The sequence below is a fragment of the Passer domesticus genome, chromosome 1, assembly GCF_036417665.1.
Source record: "Passer domesticus isolate bPasDom1 chromosome 1, bPasDom1.hap1, whole genome shotgun sequence".
NCBI classification, from domain to species: Eukaryota; Metazoa; Chordata; class Aves; order Passeriformes; family Passeridae; genus Passer; species Passer domesticus.
The window spans coordinates 86,704,506-86,724,150 of NC_087474.1; the positions used below are offsets into that span (position 1 = coordinate 86,704,506).

General features: G+C 38.7%; 1 protein-coding gene across 1 annotated transcript in view; it reads left to right on the plus strand.

The window, feature by feature from the left end:
• The window catches only part of MYO10 (myosin X), a 172,636-nt gene extending 153,687 nt beyond the window's left edge, over nt 1-18,949 (plus strand). The window contains exons 28-41 of the mRNA XM_064427969.1: nt 606-701; nt 4,055-4,148; nt 4,926-4,981; nt 6,509-6,651; nt 7,087-7,281; nt 8,352-8,509; nt 9,801-9,924; nt 10,885-11,182; nt 11,910-12,117; nt 12,690-12,826; nt 13,632-13,752; nt 16,236-16,688; nt 17,055-17,246; nt 17,508-18,949. Coding sequence (XP_064284039.1) covers nt 606-701; nt 4,055-4,148; nt 4,926-4,981; nt 6,509-6,651; nt 7,087-7,281; nt 8,352-8,509; nt 9,801-9,924; nt 10,885-11,182; nt 11,910-12,117; nt 12,690-12,826; nt 13,632-13,752; nt 16,236-16,688; nt 17,055-17,246; nt 17,508-17,618 — 2,386 coding nt within the window. The 3' untranslated portion in view covers nt 17,619-18,949. The remainder of the gene's footprint in view (nt 1-605; nt 702-4,054; nt 4,149-4,925; nt 4,982-6,508; nt 6,652-7,086; nt 7,282-8,351; nt 8,510-9,800; nt 9,925-10,884; nt 11,183-11,909; nt 12,118-12,689; nt 12,827-13,631; nt 13,753-16,235; nt 16,689-17,054; nt 17,247-17,507) is intronic.
• Nucleotides 18,950-19,645: the final 696 nt, after the last annotated feature.

A 19,645-nucleotide genomic window follows, 5' to 3' on the forward strand; every position in this document is an offset into this window, starting at 1 on the left:
ACAGGGAAATCTAATGTCATACTTTAATTATTGCTAAAGCCTTCACAGTTGTTTTTATATCAATACTTAGATGTCCAAACTAAAAATTAGAAATATGTGATTTTTCAGCAGATGAGTGCTCAGATTTTTCTGGAAGTCATGTTTGGAATTGTCCTTATGCTGACTCACAACCACACAGAATCACTAATCCAGTTTTCATTGGTTTTCAGTTTTCAATCTTCAACAGCTTTCTTTTAGCATTCCAAAAATCACTTGGTTATGCAGTCAGTTCAGAAATATATCCATTTCTTAACTCACTTATCTTTGCCTCTCTTGGGGTTTGATAATGCTTTGCTTTTTCTTTAGTTCTTGGCAAAATGGTGACAGAATGGTCACATTGGTATAGTAACATTCATAGTAGTTTGAATATTTGGACTGTGTGGGCAGAAAACACTACTGTATTGGCAAACTAATACTGATAAATCACTTTGTGAGTCTTGCAAATGAACCTGATGAAGACTGCTGTTATTTTAAGTATCAATAGATTGTGAGCTTCTCAGCAGAACATAATTTTCAAAACGTTGATAATCCGTAATGCTCAATATTGGTGTTTTCCTTTTTTTCAGAGAGATTGTTGATAATACAGGCAAAGAAAATGGTATTGATCTAATAATGAGTGATAGGACCTACCACTTAATTGCTGAATCTCCTGAGGATGCAAGGTATGAAAATCATCAGGCCTCTCTTCTTCTCCTTTTCTTTTCCTTTTTAATCTCTATGCCATTCTGACTTTGGCTTGTCACTAATTTGTTTGATTACTGTCACAAAATATTCAGGCTGTGTTAAACCCATTGCATTTAACACACTTTTTGAAAGGCTTGCCGAGGAGAAAACCTTGTGGCAGACAATTACTGGGAAGACTCAGATTGCCAGTGAAAATTTGCCTAGAGTTTGGCTGTTACCCATGTGTTACTCACAACTTTCTGAAATACAGTTTGTCTGTAGAGAGGCAGTCGTTAGCCACTGATGCTCTCCTTGTGGATTACCCTGCTGTGTTTAGCTGCATTGATCAAATCAATATTTGAGACCCTGCAGTCTGCCTGAAATGAAGCATTTTGTTCTTAGGGGTGGGATCTGTTTGTTTAAGCAGAACCTAAAGTTTTTTCAGATAGAAGTTGTAATGCAGTCACTGTATTTTAGAGCAAAAGCATATTCATGTAAGGGGAGTGTGTAAGAGAGTGCTTCCCTTCCTGCATATTTAAAAAGGGTCTTGCTTTTATTGCTAAAGGATCCATAGCTAACCATGGAGGAGGCAGGTGGGTGAGGAGCAAGTCTGACTTGTCTGATCAGTTGTAGAGCATCTTTTAAAAAAATCCCCATGCTACAGTTCACGCAAGATAATAATATGCTTGCCTAAAAAATCAAGCATTTAAATAAAGTCAACTTAGTAATCAGGGCTTATTACCCGTTGCCTTGCTGCCCCAAGGCCAGAATACAGCATGCCTTTGTCAACATCACTTGAGCTACTTTGCTCAGAAGCCTCAAAAGTTATTTCGTATTCTGTTCTTTGCAAAGGTGGAATGCCTTCCTATATCACAGGACCCTGACTACAGATGTAGCAACTCAAAATCCATCCTCATTTTTTTTAGGTATCCTTAAAGTTATCCTTTAAATAACTTGGGAGCTTTCTAGCAGTTACTGTTAAGATTCTTGTGGGATGTAAGATATTTTAAAATGAAGGCTTAGGTAAAGTCTCTTCTAGCAGACTTGTGTATGTGCCCTAGGGACCAATAAGCAATTATCAGCACACAGACTTGTCTGTTGCCATGCATCTCCTTCATTTCTTTCTTAAAGATGGAGGAGGAGACACTATACACCCTTGTTGTGTATAGTAAGAATAACAAACCATCCAGATTAAATTACCTTTTAGCAGTGTGTTTCCTGTTTCTTTTTTCTCACTCATCCCAGAAGACTTAATGTGGAAGATGTGTAAGGATTTGCAGACAGGCTTAAGTCAAAGCCTTGTTAACAAAGCATTGTGAAAAGTGAAGTATGAATCATTGGGCTGTGTTTGGTCCACATCTGCTATTGAAAAAATATTTTGTACCTGAGCTAGATCAGGATCTGAGGTTGCTTTTTGTTCAAATTAAGGGAAAAAGCAAGAAAAAACATCCTCTTCCTCCCAGAAGAGGAGTTACTATTATTGAAAAAATAATGCTTCAGTGGGCAGCCATTGCTGAGGGTTTGTTCCTTTCAAATCCCTATCCTTTTTCCCTATTTCTGTGTTCTGGAATTCAGCTGAAAAACAAAGGAGGTCGTGAGAGGGGAAAAAGAAAAAATAAATTCTGCCTTTGTTTTTTGCAAAATGCCATTATTCATTTCATTGTCATTGTTTACACAAAGATTAAATTAAATCAGGAAAACTCTGAATTGTTCTTTAAAATTCATCCATAAATTATCACTAGATATGCATACAGTGCTATGAAGTCTTTTTTTTTTTTTAATATTGAAATAAAAGTTTCACTTTAAATAAATTTGCAATTCCTGAGCCCAGAAAAGGAAAGATTAATTTAATTTGTGGGAATCTTTTGGTTGGTGAGGCTTAGCTTTCTTCATTCAGTTTCTTTACTTCAGTTTCAGCTTTACTTCAGCTGGTGGTTCCTCCTCTCTAGATGACAGCTTCTCTCCTTTTTTTGTGGCATTGCCTTACATCCAGCAAAGTGTCAAGTACAACCTCTCTGTGGGTGTCTCTGAGTCTTAAAAAAAGAATCAGAAATAACTAAATATGTTCTCATCTGCTTTATGGTCTGGCACTCTCAATCTTCGTTTTTCTTCATTGCTTGTACTGTTTCTAATAAAAGCTCAAGCTGATAAAAAGAATTTAGGATATGGCAGTGATGGTACTGTTTGACAGCCTACACAGTTTTTCTCAAGCTATTTTAGCAGTTCAGTTTCCAGAAATCTACATTCTGGGGGAACAGTTGGCTTCTGAATGCTGGAGTTAACAAGACAGCTCTTCAGTGTCCTAGGCAAAAATTCTGTGACTAAAAGCAATTGCAGAAAAGATAATTTCATATTTAAGTCCAGTAGTTTTGCAGTAGGCTGAGTTTTTCCTCAACCCTGTGGTGGTGGAGGAGCCTCTGCAGCAAAGTGAGGAGTCTGTTTTAAAGGCTGGGCTTTTGATCCCTTTGAAAACTTGGCCCCAGGTGGTTTTCATTAGAATGGCAAATTCATATCTCAAAGAATGGCATTCAGGAACCTGTTGAACAGGCCAGGCTCTGTGGGATTCAGTGGGATTCCTTAGAGCAGTTGAGTTTTATCATATACAAGTGCCAGAAGGATAGAGGTTTCCCAGAAGCAGAAGGTGTGGTTGGAATTAAATCCATCTGTAATTGCTGCTCTGGACTAGGGGCTGAAGCAGCCTTTCTGCCACTTTTCCTCTTGTGGATATGTACAGTGCCACTGGAGTGGCACAAATTTGCTCATCCTTCCAGCAGCTGGATTTTTCAGTGCTCCACAGAGAACAAAAACTGTAGAGGTATTTGCTTGGGGGTTTTTATTCTTTTTTTCCCTCTCAGTTGTGGTTCTACAGAGAGCTCAATGGACTTAGGTGGTCTTTGCAGAAGTATCACTGTAAGAAATTACCACCAGTCATGCTAGCAGTGCAGCACAATTTATAATCTGAAGGTTGAAATTCCCATTAAAGGCTTTGTGTGTAGCTAGCAATGTATTTTATTCCAGATGAAAGGTGGAATGTGTTACAAAGACTCTCCAAGCACTCAGATGTTTCAGTGTGCTTACAGCAGTTTTTCAGAGATGCCACTTAGTGTACAAGGTACTTTTTGTCAGGAAGAAGAGTATGACACAAGCTTGGATGGGAGATCTGGAGCAGCTTGCTTACATCCAGTGTTGCTTGAACTGACATAAAGCCTTGCTGCTTTTATGCCTGTTGACAAAAGGAATTTTAAGCAATTTCAAAAACCTGCAGAACCTGCTACATCTCTGCGGAACAAAGGTGACAGAAGGCTTGTGCAGAGCCAAAATTTTACTTACACTGCTGCCTTTCTCTCCCCAGCCAGTGGTTCAGTGTACTGAGTCAAGTCCATGCGTCCACAGAGCAGGAGATCCGGGAGATGCATGATGAGCAGGCAAATCCACAGAATGCTGTGGTAAGTCTAAATCTGAAGAACTTTTGAAACCAAATATGTTTAGAAATCAGGGCCACTATGGTGGCCACAGCCTCTGAGAGTCACAACCTACTTTGTTTAAATGTGGTGGTAGCTGTGACACTGGCTAGAGCTCCCATATTTTTGGTCCTGTAGCTGTACAAGGTGAGAGTGTGGCTTCTGATTCCTCTCCTATCATTCACCTTGATGAAAAATGACTGTTGGTTTTGGGGGTGGTTTATCTGGCCCACTTCCCTATCACATCACAGTGTGTGCTCAGTTTTGAAATTTTGCAAAGATAATGTTAATGAGTAAATTAAAAAAACAAGAATTAAAAATTCGAGATTTCTCTGATCCTTCATTTATCATTCTGTACAACATACATCGGTAATTAATAGAATACATCTGGAATCTAATATCAAGCAAAGGAAAACAAAAACTTCTGCTTAATGGCTTTAGAAGTTTGTTTTGAGAGGATGCAATTTCTATTGGGATGGCAGTTTTCAGTAAAAAATTCAAGCATGTTTGGGAGCATAGAAAAGAGCAGGTTTTGAGCTGCCTCCATCCTAACTACAAATAATCTTTTACTAGATCTACTCAGCCAAGTCTCTTAGTTTTTTCCTCAGTAGTTTTAATGGTTAAGAGAAAGTGATGCCCAAACCTGCAGTTCATTTTGCTTGATCAAAGCTGTTGCTTCTTTCTCCTGTCTCTCAGAAGAGTACTGTGAGTTTTGTAATAGTGAATGTCTTCCTCATTTTCTGGTTGGATATTTGTTTATAGGGTACACTCGACGTAGGACTAATTGATTCTGTCTGTGCTGCTGACAATCCAGATAGGTAAGTCAGAACCATGCCTGGTGACTTTCTTTTTCTTCTAGCCAAAATCAGACACTTTACGCTTTAGTCTCTATATTCTGGCCACCCATGTATTAAAATGATTCATTATTGCCTCCCTTTTCATAGCACTAAACTCCACATGTTAAAACATGGAGTAGGAATGATGGTGCATTTTGGGAGGGGCTTCAGTAATTTCCTTGACACTGCTTCGTACCTGAACTCTGCAGCTGCTAAAGTGATCCAAAACTGGAAGATTACATATTTCTGTCATTTATACAAGTAATGTGCCTGGAAAAAAAAAAAAAAAAAACAAACAAAACCACCAGCTCATTTTTGAGTTCCTTAGTAACGTAGTAGGCAGAAAATTTAATTTTAATGGTTTTTTTCTGTTCAGCTTCTCCTTCATGAATGTTGTATTCTTCAGGGATGAAAACTATTTCCCCAGAATAAAAATGTCTTATAACAAAGAAGTCAGTGCAGCATAAAAAACAACAAAAAGGTTATTTTTAGTTCTTGAACTAACAGTGTTAAGGGAAATAAAAATGAATCTGGGTTCAGACTATGACTGGCTTATAAGGTTACTGGATGTGAGGTGTTATTTGAACTGCAGGAGCTCACTCCAGTTTCTCCTCATTGTGTACATGTGTAAAACAGCTGGTTTTAAGTTAGTGCTTTGTCCTTGGTCTGCCAAAACACTGATACCAGAAGTAACAGTGAATTTACAAGCCCATTCCTAACCATACAACACAAATGTCCAGAGCTTTCACAGTTTTAAATTAGCATTTCTCCAACATTATGTTAATGCAATAAGTTAAGCATTTATCTTGTAAGCATTTTTCACATGGATTTTTTAGTCTTGTGGGAGGATTTTATGTTAAATTTTGGGGGTTTGCTCCAGATGAAAAAATTAATGGTAAAGGGTTAAAGCAAGCATTGTAGGCTGAGGAACCTGCCTGTCTGATCCAGAGAGCCATCAGCACACTTCTCTTGGGCTAGTTCTTCATGCTTCAGTGAATCCTGGTGTAGGATTGGGTAAAAGCCAGACTCTCATTAAAAATAGATTGTATTCTCTGTAAATTGGGTTGCACTGCATTAAAATAAAAGAATAGATGTTCACATGCTGCTTTACTATAGACCTTTGTATACTGTAGTTTGTTTTAGCTAATGTAGCTACTGAAGCAGACACTCTAAATAGATCTGACCCTGAAACACTTTAGATTCACGTGCAAAGCTGATTAAAGTTTGGAAGTTTTTCTCACCACAGATTTAATTTGAGATATGACAAGTTGTAATTTAATGTGAACTTTCCCACTATTCATTGCCCTTGCAATTTGATGTGAATGTAACATAACTGAGTCTTAATAATTTTTTTCTTCAGCTGGTAACTAAATAATGCATTAGAGGTGGACAGTATTTTTATGGATAGAAAATGCAAAAGATGAACAGTTTTTATGGTTATGGGGGGGTGAGATAAATAGTATGTATGCTGATTGTAAAGGCTGTTTCAATTCTCATTTATTTTCATAGACCCAATTCATTTGTGATCATCACTGCTAATCGGGTTCTTCACTGTAATGCTGACACTCCTGAAGAGATGCATCACTGGATAACCCTGCTCCAGAGGTCAAAGGGGGACACAAGAGTGGAGGGACAAGAATTCATTGTGAGGGGTAAGAACTAAGTGAGGCAATAAATAACATCTGTTATGCTTTGAAGAGATTGTCTCCACAATACAATGTGGGTAATATGCCAACATGATTAGCGTTGCAGCCTCCTCTTCGTGCAGTGGACTTTACTCACAAATTAATACAGCTGAAATTATATTCTTGCTGTGCCATGTAAGAAAACACTGTAATGGTGACAAAGGTGTTTTTGTAAATTGACAAGATAATTCTTCCAGTGAAACATCAAAATGGAAAGGTTTTCATATTAATTTTATCTTTATTATTTCATTATTTGAGAATTTTACTTGTTGTTTCATATGTGAGCTTATCAATTCACACAGTGTTTTTGTTGTTGAAAGTATACAATTTACTTTTATCAACCTACTTTTGTCCACCTTTGTTCAAGAAAAAGAAGTGTGATTCAAATTGTGTCCTAAACAGGGTGGCTACACAAGGAAGTAAAGAACAACCCAAAGATGTCCTCATTGAAACTAAAGAAGCGTTGGTTTGTTTTGACGCACAATTCTTTGGACTACTACAAGAGTTCAGAGAAAAATGCCTTGAAATTGGGTACACTGGTCCTGAACAGCCTCTGCTCAGTGGTCCCACCTGATGAAAAAATCTTCAAAGAGACAGGTAATTGTTGGCTCTTGTTCAGGTATGCCTTCTGTCCTTCTACCTAGTAATGCAAGATACAATGCATAAGAATATTTTAAATGGATTATTATGGGTGCAGTTCCATGAACAAATCCAGTTCCCATGTCACCGAGGTGTTCTACAGGGAATTACTGGGTGAAAAACATAGGTAATGTATAGAGGAGTAAAATTTGTTCTCACCAACATTCAAATTATCACAGACTGGCACTGCAGCCGAGTTAGTCTGAATACTTATGCTTACACATCAAAGACCTGGGGAAATGACATGGGCAGCACTCTTCTCATACATTATTTTATGTGCTGAGGGGCTATGAGGGCCAGCATTGGAGCAGGTATAGGGAGATGCAGAGTAAGAGTCCAGTTTGTGGCAACCTACATCCTACACCTGAGTCACCTCCACTGTGCACTTTCAGAACTTGTTTTCAACTTGGAAGCGTCTGTTTGCAAATGAGAAGCGACTGTTGACAGTCCTGTATTATCTCATTGGGGTCACTTGCACTTCAAAGAGGCTTTCACTAGTGAAAGATGAAACACTTTACTGAATCTGTTTCATGAAAGCCTGTACAGTGATGCAGAGAGAGAATTTGAACTGAAATGCTCTTCCTGTCATAGTTTCCACTTCATTGGTGTAAAATTATAGGCAGAGGAGGTAGTTTGTGCTTTATGCCTGTTTGTACATGTGCCACAGACTCTGAAAGACTCTTGTGTACAAAGCAAGTCTGTCTCAGATTTTTCTGTTACAGACAGGACTGGAGAAGTAGGGCCCACAAGCTACAAGGACCTAAGAATATTCCACAGTATTAACAGTGTTGTCTTACTAAGATTACTGGGTAAAACTGGCAGCTGCATGATGCATTGTTGTAGTCTGAGGCTACTCCTAGGCTTCTTTAAAGGAGAAAATCTCCTTTAATATCGCAGTATCTGTATTATGATACTTAATAACTCACACACTTTTAGTTCCTGAAAGACTGCCAGCATGGTCTGGGACGCAGCACTGGGTGTCTGCTGGGCTGCAGCTTGTGTGATGAGGAATTTTGCTGTTGTGCCAGGTTACTGGAATGTGACCGTGTACGGACGCAAACACTGCTACCGTCTCCATACGAAATTGCTTAATGAGGCGACCCGCTGGTCAAGTGCCATCCAGAACGTGATTGACACAAAGGCACCCATTGATACTCCAACTCAGCAGCTTATTCAGGATATTAAGGTAGGCACAAGCAGGATGGCATGGGGTGAGAAACAATGGTTCCTTAAGTCTTTGTTTTGGCTTTGCCATATTGGGTAATAAAGCAGAAAATTACGTTTTAATTACACAGTGACATGGACTAAAATTGTAAAACCTGAATGTCTTCTCTGACCTGATAAAGGAATTTCTGTCTAAACAGTAGAAGAGCAAACTTTGAAGTGCAGCTTGGAGGGCAAGAGGGATAACTTTTTTCCATTAAAATAGTAACAAGTTTTACTGGTTTGTGTAACTTGACAGGCTACACCTGGCAGTAGAGCACATTGTTCAGGTTCATGAGTTAGCAGATGTGTTTGGCTCTATCCACAGTGAGCAGCACACCACGATGTGGACTAAACAGCTCTTCTGACTTCTTTTGGTTTTTTTCTGGTCATTATGGTCCCTTTCTTTTGTTATGATAGCATGGGCTTAGCATCTCATATCTCTGTGTAATGAGAAAAACTTTTAATTATTGCTTAGTGTTTTACAATCTCACTGGAGACAGTGCATACACAGCCACAGAATGTCCTTCTGGAGCTTTTTGCTAATGTGCATTTATGAGAGGATAAGGATTCTCACAAGAGACCAAAGAATTAGGCAAGAGGGGAGAACTGCTACTGACCTTTTCCCTTAGAGAGTGCCACCTCTTCTCCCATGGAACAGAGGTATTAAGTTCTCAGTTCCAAGATTATGAATGCTATTCTTCAGAGCAGGAGAAATACATGGAATTCAGGACTGATAGAAGACAGTGGTCACACATCTGTCAAACCTAGCCTAAGAAGAACAGTAAGAGTAGTATTTGAATGTGTAGAGTGGGTGCACCAGGTTTACAGCAGCACTTTGGACTATTTTGTTTGGTAGCTTGTGCAGTTTCTAGCTGAAAGGCTAATTATGCCAGAGAAATATTTTTAAATAAAACTTTAATACAGGTATCATATTTCCCATTATAAATTACTGGACTAAAAATTAATATAAAATGAAAACACACTTCAGAAATTGTTATGATACTTCATTTTGGTGTCCTGCAGCTCTGCTGTAGTTTGGTTTTCTTACTGCACAGATAAAGCAAGCCTATCGAAGGCCTGAGGTTGGCAGGTACTGAGCATTCATAGCCCACAGCATGCCTTGGCAGCCACAGCACCCACAACTGGATTTCGCACCAAATAGTGGTGGCAACACTGATTGCTCAGTTTTTTACAACCAAGCTAAGGGCACAAAGCATCGCATTATTCTTAAAGCTGGACCCCAAAACCTCTTTTTATTCTTACCCCAATAGGAAAACTGCCTGAATGCTGATGTGGTTGAACAGATTTATAAGAGGAATCCCATTCTCCGTTACACTCATCATCCCTTGCACTCACCATTACTGCCACTGCCATATGGGGACATCAATCTAAACTGTAAGTTTTCCAATAACAGAACCACTTTTCCTTGTGAAAGACTAAACCAGAGGGTGGAATTTTTAAGTCTACCGTGAAGTAATGGTGGCAAAACGCATGTTTATGGTACAAATAGACAAGTTTCCCTATTCTCTTTTGAAAACAGCAGTTTGGTTGCATAGAGCCATGGGCTTGTGGTGTTCCTTCAAGAGTGTTACAGAAGGCAATGTTTCTACTGCTGTCAGCAATACAACTAAGAAGACTGAATTTGAAAAGTCTTGCACTGAAACAAGCCTGATTCACTCAGTCCCCTTGAATCATATTCTCCTCTTTAAATTATTGTTGCTTCCTACCCTTCCTTCCCTTCTAGCCACATCTTCCAATTAACGTGTACATTTTATAAGATGGGTAGGAAAGATTTTTATGGGAAATAACATTTAGGAATGTACATGGTTTTAAAAAGTAATGCTTTGTTTAGTCCTGAAATGAGTGTAATCATCTCGTTTAATATTCTTGATTCAAACACTAATTTAGAAGTCTCTTTTGAATGAATGGTTCAGAGCTATTGATAACTGTGAATTTGATGTCCTTGAAAAGGATTTGGTTATCTTAGTTTGCAACTGCATATTAAACAAGATATTATTCAGACCACAAATTTTCACCTTTGGGAGGAGGCTGGGAGGTTAATATGGAGTGTGATATGGCACTTCAGCAGTGTGATTCCCTCTGAAAGAAAAACTCTCCATCACAAAAAAAAATCAATCAAGATACATCTTTTCAGTTATTAAATTTGGAACAAATCGCAATAGCAAATAAGCACATAAAATGAGTTTGCATCATACATTTGAAATGGAAAATACAGATTCTAATATCCTGCATAACAAGGTCACAGAATAGCATTAAGTGATTTCCACATTAGGACTGGGTCCTTTTTCTTTCATATCTCATCTAAACATGTTTCTCCCAATATTTCTTTTGTAGTGCTGAAAGACAAAGGCTACACAACTCTGCAGGATGAAGCCATCAAGATTTTTAATTCTTTACAGCAGCTGGAGTCTATGTCTGATCCCATCCCTATAATCCAAGGTATCCTGCAAACAGGACATGATTTACGACCTCTCCGAGATGAGCTCTACTGTCAGCTCATCAAGCAAACCAATAAAGTGCCTAACCCTGGGAGCGTGGGGAACCTCTACAGTTGGCAAATACTCACCTGCATGAGTTGCACATTTCTGCCCAGTCGCAGCATCCTCAAATATCTGAAGTTTCATCTCAAAAGGTGAGAACCTTTGATCTACTAAAGCACCATCACTTTTAACAGTGTTTAGATATCTAGAAGTGAGACTTGAGGATGTATTCACTTAGCATTCACTTTTGGTTATGCCAAACAGTGAATCTAAAACCAAAATGTTATAGAAAAAGTGTGTGTGAGTTGGTCTGGATGGAATTACACACATTTGAAGAATCAAGCAAAATGCTACAAATGCTACTGTTGAATGAACCGTTTGTTGATGTTGGCAAAAGGGGCGCTTCCTGTAACTGTATAAACTTAAATGACTTCCACCCAATATCCCCAAGTCCCATTTTCACCTGTCCAAACCAACTTGTTAAAAATTCTTCATCCCACTTACCTTAATTTTATGAGATATGCATCGTGCATATAAAAGAGCAGTATCATATTTAAAGATGTATTTGAGGTACAAACCTGTGATTGCAAATCTGATTTTAAAATATCAGTGAACATTAGATAATAATAAACCATTGTTGTCAGTTCAGCATTAACTAGAATGTGGAGTTCCTTTTGCTGTGATGCAATGGAAAAATGCAGAGTGTGTTGTTAGGAAAGTCAGTCCACCAACAAACTCAATAATTTAAAAGCTTTGTTTGTACTTGGAGCATGTCAATTAAACAGTGTACTGGATACAGAAATAATCTCAGGGGAAAAAATTCTCAAATAAGCAAACTTCACACACTTGCAGCTTAAAGTAATAAGCTTTGTCTCACAGGGTTCGTGACCAGTTTCCAGGAACCGAAATGGAGAAATACGCACTTTTCACTTACGAATCTCTGAAGAAAACCAAATGCAGAGAGTTTGTGCCATCGCGAGATGAAATAGAAGCACTCATTGGCAGGCAGGAGATGACATCCACAGTTTATTGCCATGGTGGGGGCTCCTGTAAGATTACAATCAACTCACACACTACAGCTGGAGAGGTGAGGAGTGGTGACAGAATGTCTTTGTAACAAAATCAGCATGTCCCTTCACATGCCAGTCCCAGGCAGCAGTAGTGTTGCACTTTGGAATCACTGGGGCTTTCTCTTCCAGTCTCTCCTTTCCAGGAAGGAAAGGCTTAAATGCCCACAGTATGTTCTGGAGAAATCCCTGCTATAAAAGCTTCGTGCTGCAGAGGCTTACCCAGCTGTAGTTCCTTCTTACAGGAAAAATTACAGGAAACACTAAGCAATTAGGCAGAGAGCATTATTGGAGAAACTCTGGTAGACATTGGTGTGTATGAGAGCCAAGCTGCTTCCTAAAACTGGAAGATTCTTGCTGATTTGGTGAAATACAGAGGGTTATGTCTGTCCAGGAGATAGCACATACATATTCTGAAATAATAACAACTACAGTGGAATTTGACAAGAATTAATAATGCTGATGAAGACAAGTTAATAACATTTTTAGCCTAATGTAAAACCTAGCTCTAATTGTTTTCAAAGTATCTGTCTTAACTCTGTGATACTGTTTTTCCATGCTATGGTTTTTTCTTGTGCTGTTTTTCCATTAGGTGGTTGAAAAATTAATTCGTGGCTTGGCCATGGAGGATAGCAGAAATATGTTTGCTTTGTTTGAATACAATGGAACTACTGATAAAGCAATTGAAAGCAGAACCATTGTAGCTGATGTCTTGGCAAAGTTTGAAAAGTGAGTGTACCTCTCCTTCTCTCTTCACTCTAATAAGTAGCAATTAAATAAATTTCCAATTTCAGTAATGCTGAATTTTCTCTTTGACTTGCTTGTTTGTGATGATGCACTGAATTACACACGTGGCCAGTTTTGGAACAAAAGGATCTCTTTTTTTAGTTTCCTTAAAAGATTTAATAACCACTTGTGTTGGTTTTCCTCTGTTCTGACACCAGTAGAGTGATATTTCTCATCACTATTTCCACATTTTCTTCTCCGCTACTATAAATTTTTCCATGGTTACTGGCAATGAGGCAATGTGTGTGGCAATGTGGAGAACTGAGCTCCAGGCAGTCACTGCCATTCTGACTGTTAGCTAACTTCACATGGAAGTCACCACAGTACAGCTCACAACATTTCTCTTACCAGTAGAACTGAAACCACTGTAGTAAGAAAATGTAATACAACCTAAATACCTGTTTTTCAACCTTACTTTTTATGCTTGGCAATTGGCCCCTGTTATCCACATAAAAACAGGGGGGAAAGGAGTGTTTTAAGTGTTATGCAGTTTTATAACAGGACTTAGTAATGGCGCTTTTATTAACAGCTGACTTATCTGAAAATCAACATTTATTAAGAAAATATGGGTTAGAAACCTTTGACTTGAGAACTGAGCCAACATTTGTCCTTGATTTTGCTCTAGGCTCTAAATACAAAGACACACATAAAGCAAAGTTCAGCTGATGCCTTGCTTAGATTCTGCAGGTGGCAATTTAGAAAAGATTTCACAGATCTGATCTCTCTCCTTCCTAATAAAATGATGCAGGCTTGCTGCCACTGCTGAAGCTGGGGACATGCACTGGAAGTTCTACTTCAAGCTCTACTGCTTCCTGGACACAGAAAACGTCCCAAAAGATAGCGTGGAATTTGCCTTTATGTTTGAGCAGGTAAAGAACAAAGATTCTGTTTTGAGGCACTTTAAAGAGGAGGGGGGAAAGGGTTCTAGGCAGCAAAGAGAGTGATATTATTTTGCTTCTGTTCAGCTGAATGCACTGCTACTCAAGCATCAAGAGCAAAGGAAGCAGCTCAGTAGTCAAAATAGGCCTATCCTGACATAAGTGAAGCACGTATGATTTTTCCAGTGTTATGTTTCTTACTTCTGCATTACTTGTCAATTGCTTTCTGTATAGTGGTAGAAAAATTAATAACTGAATCTAAGCTGCATAAAAAAGAATAATACTTGCTTTTAATTTTCCTCTTCTTAAACTATTTTTTAAAGAAATTGTAAGAAATAAAGTGAAAAAAAGTTTGACTGGCAACAAATTAATTAATAAGAGATTCCTGCTGGCAACTGTACAGAACTAATTGAGCAATAGCCTTTTATCTTGTCAAAAATTGATCATTTCATAGGTACCATAGTGTAATAGTCCAGTCTCAGCAGTAAGACAGCTCTGATGAACAGAAATCCACTTAGTGAACATGCTGAGCCCAGAATGAGGCTACACTGCAAAACATAAAATAAGTTAAATTGAATTCTAATGAAAATTAAATGCATCAGCAGCTGGATATCTATTATATCAATCCCTGTAGTTACTCAGAAACTCACTGCTGGCTTTTATTATTGTTGATTGATCTTCTCACATTCTGCTATATTGCAAATGATTAAAAATTTTTCCAGTAGTCAGCTTCTTTCAGTGGACACTAGACACAGATAAGGATTTCTGTATAGAGTTAAGATTTCTGGCTCTTTGCAACACCAAGACACTGACATTCTGTTAGTGAGCAAGCCTGATGTGATCAAGAACTGATGTACCTCAATTTTCCTACATATGAAGGGTTTTCCCCTGCTACATCTTCCCTGTAATAGAGTATTTCTTCCTTATTCAGTTTAAGTTTTAAGACTTAATATTACATAGATATTACATATGTCTGCTATATATTATTATGTAGACATATTACATCACAAGTCTACCAGAAGTCTCCTTCCACAGCCTGCTGCTGTAGCTCAGTCCAGAACTGTTTCTTGTTGGCTGAAGGATCTGGGCAATAGGTTGCCCTGGCTGGGCTTAGAAACACGGCCATTCTGTCTGTCTGTTGTTACCTCTAGAGGAGTCATCCGGTGCCTCTGTTTGGGATGAAGTTCAAGCAGCAAGAAGAAAATCTCTAAGTTACATTATTGGCTTAAGAGGCTGATTCAGGCAGTGTTCTGTATGAACAGCTAAAACAAGCACACTTGCTGAAGCAGATTGTTTTCATATGGCATTCTGTGCTGACTAGTGTTTAGCCAAATACTTTATGTCTTGCCAAAATCAGTACTATTTGTTACAAAGCATGACATTCAATCCCTACCAGCAATATTACAGCAGTACCTTGAAGAGCTAACATTACATTCTAACATCAATTCTGTTCTATTTTTTCTAATTATCTGCTTTTGATGTCAGTCATCAACTTTTTTCAGACAATTATGAAAATTCCCTTTTGTCATCAGTTTTAACTCTGCAGTCTCCATTATTTTAAAGTCTGAATCCTTTAATGATCATAAGGCCCTGAAGAAAATCTTTTAGTTCTTCCTCATTAAAATACTGTCCTTCCATTTCTAAAAGACAGCTCGCTCTTCTGCATGTGTACAATCTCAGGTAAACCATTTTGTATGTTTAAAGGCACATTTTGTACACCTAAACAAACTAGTTGTTAGTTAGCTGTGAATTAGCTGTTACTTAGCTGTGTGTTTACTAAGCTTGCAATTCCTGGATCTCCAGACACAATGAATGGGTGTATGTTTCCTCTACTACCGTCATATGAAAGAAAACACCTAGCTGCTGCACATTTTCACAAGTTTGAATGGGTGTGCAGAGAGCTGGAATTTTAAAAGTCTTCTTGGTTCAGAATCTCATGCCTACAGAGCACTGTCCTATGTAGATGTTGTACTAACTTGATCTGGGATCCATTGAAGATATATTGTTTCCCTTCAGTAAAATTACAAAGCTGTTCTAGAGCTTGGCTTGTTTGGCGGGAAACATCAGTTTTCACAGACAGATTATTGATAGCAGTAAACAAAATGGAAGACCTGTTTCTTCCTAATGCCCTTGCAATAGATGGCTTCTCCTCAATCAGATGTTTAGATCCTGTTTTCTCCCCTTTACATTTTATTTTCCTTTTTCATAGTTCAGTTATTCTGACATACGGGAGTTCACTAAAAGCTGTCCTAGTAAAAGTAATTCCCATTTAGTTCCTCAGGTGCCTTGCAGTTCTTCTGGTAAACCCAGTCTTGTCCAGCTTAAATTTGCCAAGAGATTTATCCCATTTGATTTATTTAATGGATCATTTATTTCAGGTTCTGGCTTGGCCTGGGAGTAACTCTACTCCCCTTGTTTCTCGTATTTCTTTCAAAGGCTGATTTATAAAAGCTACCTTTTTTTCCCCTTGATAGGCTCATGAAGCAGTGATTAAAGGACATTACCCTGCTCCTGAGGAAACCCTCCAGGTCCTTGCAGCTTTGCGTCTTCAGTACCTTCAGGGAGATTACACTGTGCACACCACCATACCAGAACTGGAGGAAGTCTATCCCTTGCAGAAGCTGAAGTCCAGGATTACACAGTCAACCAAAACATTTACTGCATCAGAAAAGGCCGAGAAGAAACGAGCCAGCTTTCTTGAAGGAACATTGCGGAGGAGTTTCCGAAGTGGCTCTGTCAGCAAACAGAAGGTTGAGGAGGATCAGATGTTAGACATGTGGGTCAAAGAGGAAATCTCAGCCTCCAGGACTAGTATTATTGACAAATGGAAAAAACTCCAGAGGATGAATCAGGAGCAGGCCATGGCAAAGTACATGGCTTTGATTAAGGAATGGCCTGGCTATGGTTCAACACTCTTTGACGTAGAGGTAAGACCATATGAACATTCAAACTACAGCTTACACTGTATAGGTGATGATTTCATTCCAGAGCAGTGAAACCATAAATACAGTATCACAATGCTCAGACAGCTGATGTAATAAACTTTGAGCTATTAAAAGCCTACTCCCATTAGCAAACTCTGTAGCTATTTAAATCCACCAGTTAAGCGTAAAAATAGAGGGACAGAATGCTATTCTGACAGGTTGCAAACAAGTACAAGTATAAAAGGCTACATTTAAAGAGGACAAGCAATATGCACTTTTTAACAAATGGTTGCAGACAAAAGCATCAACAGTAAGTGTTGTGTGGCTCCCACTGTTCCCCTTGCTGTTAATTTCCATTTTTTTCTCTAGTGTAAAGAAGGGGGATTCCCACAGGAGTTGTGGCTTGGAGTCAGTGCTGATGCAGTTTCTGTCTACAAGCGTGGTGAAGGAAGGCCTCTGGAGGTGTTCCAGTATGAACATATCTTGTCATTTGGTGCTCCGCTTGCCAACACCTACAAGATCGTGGTGGATGAAAGAGAACTGCTTTTTGAAACTAGCGAGGTAAGAGCAAGGTAGTTTTGTTATTGTGGTCTTCCTGTTCTGATAGCCAGGCCACTTAGTAATTCAAGTAATGGCTGAAAATGTTAGAGATTTGTTCAAGATCTCTGTAAAGCTAAAGGGAAGACAGAATGACATGGAGAGAAGTCAATCCTTTTAGCTGCAAAAGGATTTTGTTGAAAGCTTGACAGTTTTATATTGTTAGTGTCCAAAGAAATTCATTCATAAACTGTTACCTCACTGTGCTCTTCATACTCTTGGCAGGTGGTTGACATTGCAAAGCTGATGAAAGCTTACATCAGTATGATCGTGAAGAAACGCTACAGCACCTCTCGATCCGTGAGTAGTCATGAAAGTCAGGGCAGCTCCAGGTGAAAACAAAACCAGTTCTACTGCACCCTAAATAGAATACATCACTCCTTGGCCTCTGAATGACCTGGAGACATCGATCACCTTTGTTGACAAGCTAACCAAGAACCGGAGTTTCAACGGAAAACATCTTCAAACAATGTTTTAGAAAGACCACAGGGAGGCAGGGGAAAATCACCTGGAATAGTCACATACCTGGAACTGGCTGGCTCATTCAAAACTTTCCAAAGCATTATTACCTTCAGTTGATGTAACAAATGCCTTAAGACTCGATCCACTGCAATACAAAGCAGTAATAAGTGCCTTACCATATAAGCCTAACTTGTATTGATCTAAAATTGCTGATAAAAGTCAAGAGGATTTCCTTTGTCCTTTCAGAACACTGAAAACAGAGTTATATTCATCCATTATGCACTAATCTACTGGCCTGCATACAGGTGGGAAGGGGGAGGGAAGAAGAGCAAGGTATATTTTTTTGGAGCGCTGCTGGCAGCTTTCCTGATGGACACCAACACTTTGTTTCCCCTTGCTTCCATGGATGTGCACATCGTGCATGCGTGCTTGAGCTGTCAGTAAAATTTGACAAATTTTATTCTGTATTTCACAAGTCTTTTGAAGCAAAGGGAATAAGTATGTGCAATGGTGTAAACAGTCTTTCTGTACATTTTAATAGTTCAGAGTTATAGTTGTTACAATTGTATGGTTACTTTATAAGCAGTTTTATTAACAAGTAAACTCCAAAATTTTCATACACTGATTTTACTTTTTCAAATATGTATTACCATATAAGTAGCAGAAGTCTGCATTCTGTATCTGCTGTATGATAAAGAGAGATGTAGCTGAGAATATTTATAGACTACCCTAATATGGAAATACAGTTATCAGTTCAATTCTCCATAATGCCAGCTTAAGTTTTTAATATTAATTTTTTCTTTGAAAGACATGATGTTTTATACTTCTGGCTGGACTTCTCAACCCAGACTGACTGCCAAAGGCCAGAGCCCTTCAGAGTTGACTAGAGAAGGCAACGTTATACAATGCAATTGCTTTAATATTTACCTGGTTGCCTGATGAAGGTTTTTGAGAGTATCCTGTAAATAAATTGGGGAATATCAGCTAATAATAATTTGATTTTGGACCTTTATTTTTGTACAGAAATACTGTAATATAAGGCAAAACTTTGTTCAAAGGTATCTTTTTGTCCACAGATTAAAAAAAAAAAAAGAAAAAAAAGAGACCTGAAAAACCTTACTGTTGTAAAAACCTCAGCCTTTAAGGAATCATGCCTACTTACTGGGAAAAAAAAGTCCAGCAATAAAGAAAATATATGTAATGTGTTCCGTTTCTATTTCCTACTGAGTCAGACTTGCAACAAAACTTTAATTTCCTGTCTTCTCAGGAGGCAAGCCTACTGCACAGGCTACGTGTGTGTGTGTGTGTGTCTCTGTGTGTCTGCGTGTGCATTTTGCTTGGAAAGGTGCATGTGCTGTGTGTTGTTCTGGGGCAGGTGCCCTGGTCCATGCAATGTGTCTGAGCAGTTCCCTGCCACAGTGAATGTGCAAGTGAAGCTTTTGCTATTTATGTAGCCCTGATGAAAGATGGCTTGTTTTTATTAGCCAGCCACACCATGGCAGGGCAGCATGCAATGCCCTCGTAGTGTACATAGCCTTTGTAGACTACAAGGCTTGCTCTGAGAAATCCTCCACCCCCCTCCCACTGCCAGATACTTCTAGTCACCCCATCTGTGACACCCCCCTCAGTCCCTAAAGGCTTACGAAGTCACACTACTGACTTCATATCCCCACCCTCCCAGAAAAGGTAAACTTAAGAATGTAAGAAACTATAACTTCATTATGTATAGTTACACACACACACAAAGTATCTGAGACTGAGGGGTTTTTTTAAATTTTTTCCATATGCAAGTTGTTTAGAAATAATTTAGCTGCTCCTAGAAAGGCATCCTTGGAATGGCACAATTGATACATTTCAGCCAGCACAGCAAAAAAGTTCAATTTTGCCTGCGGGTAAACATG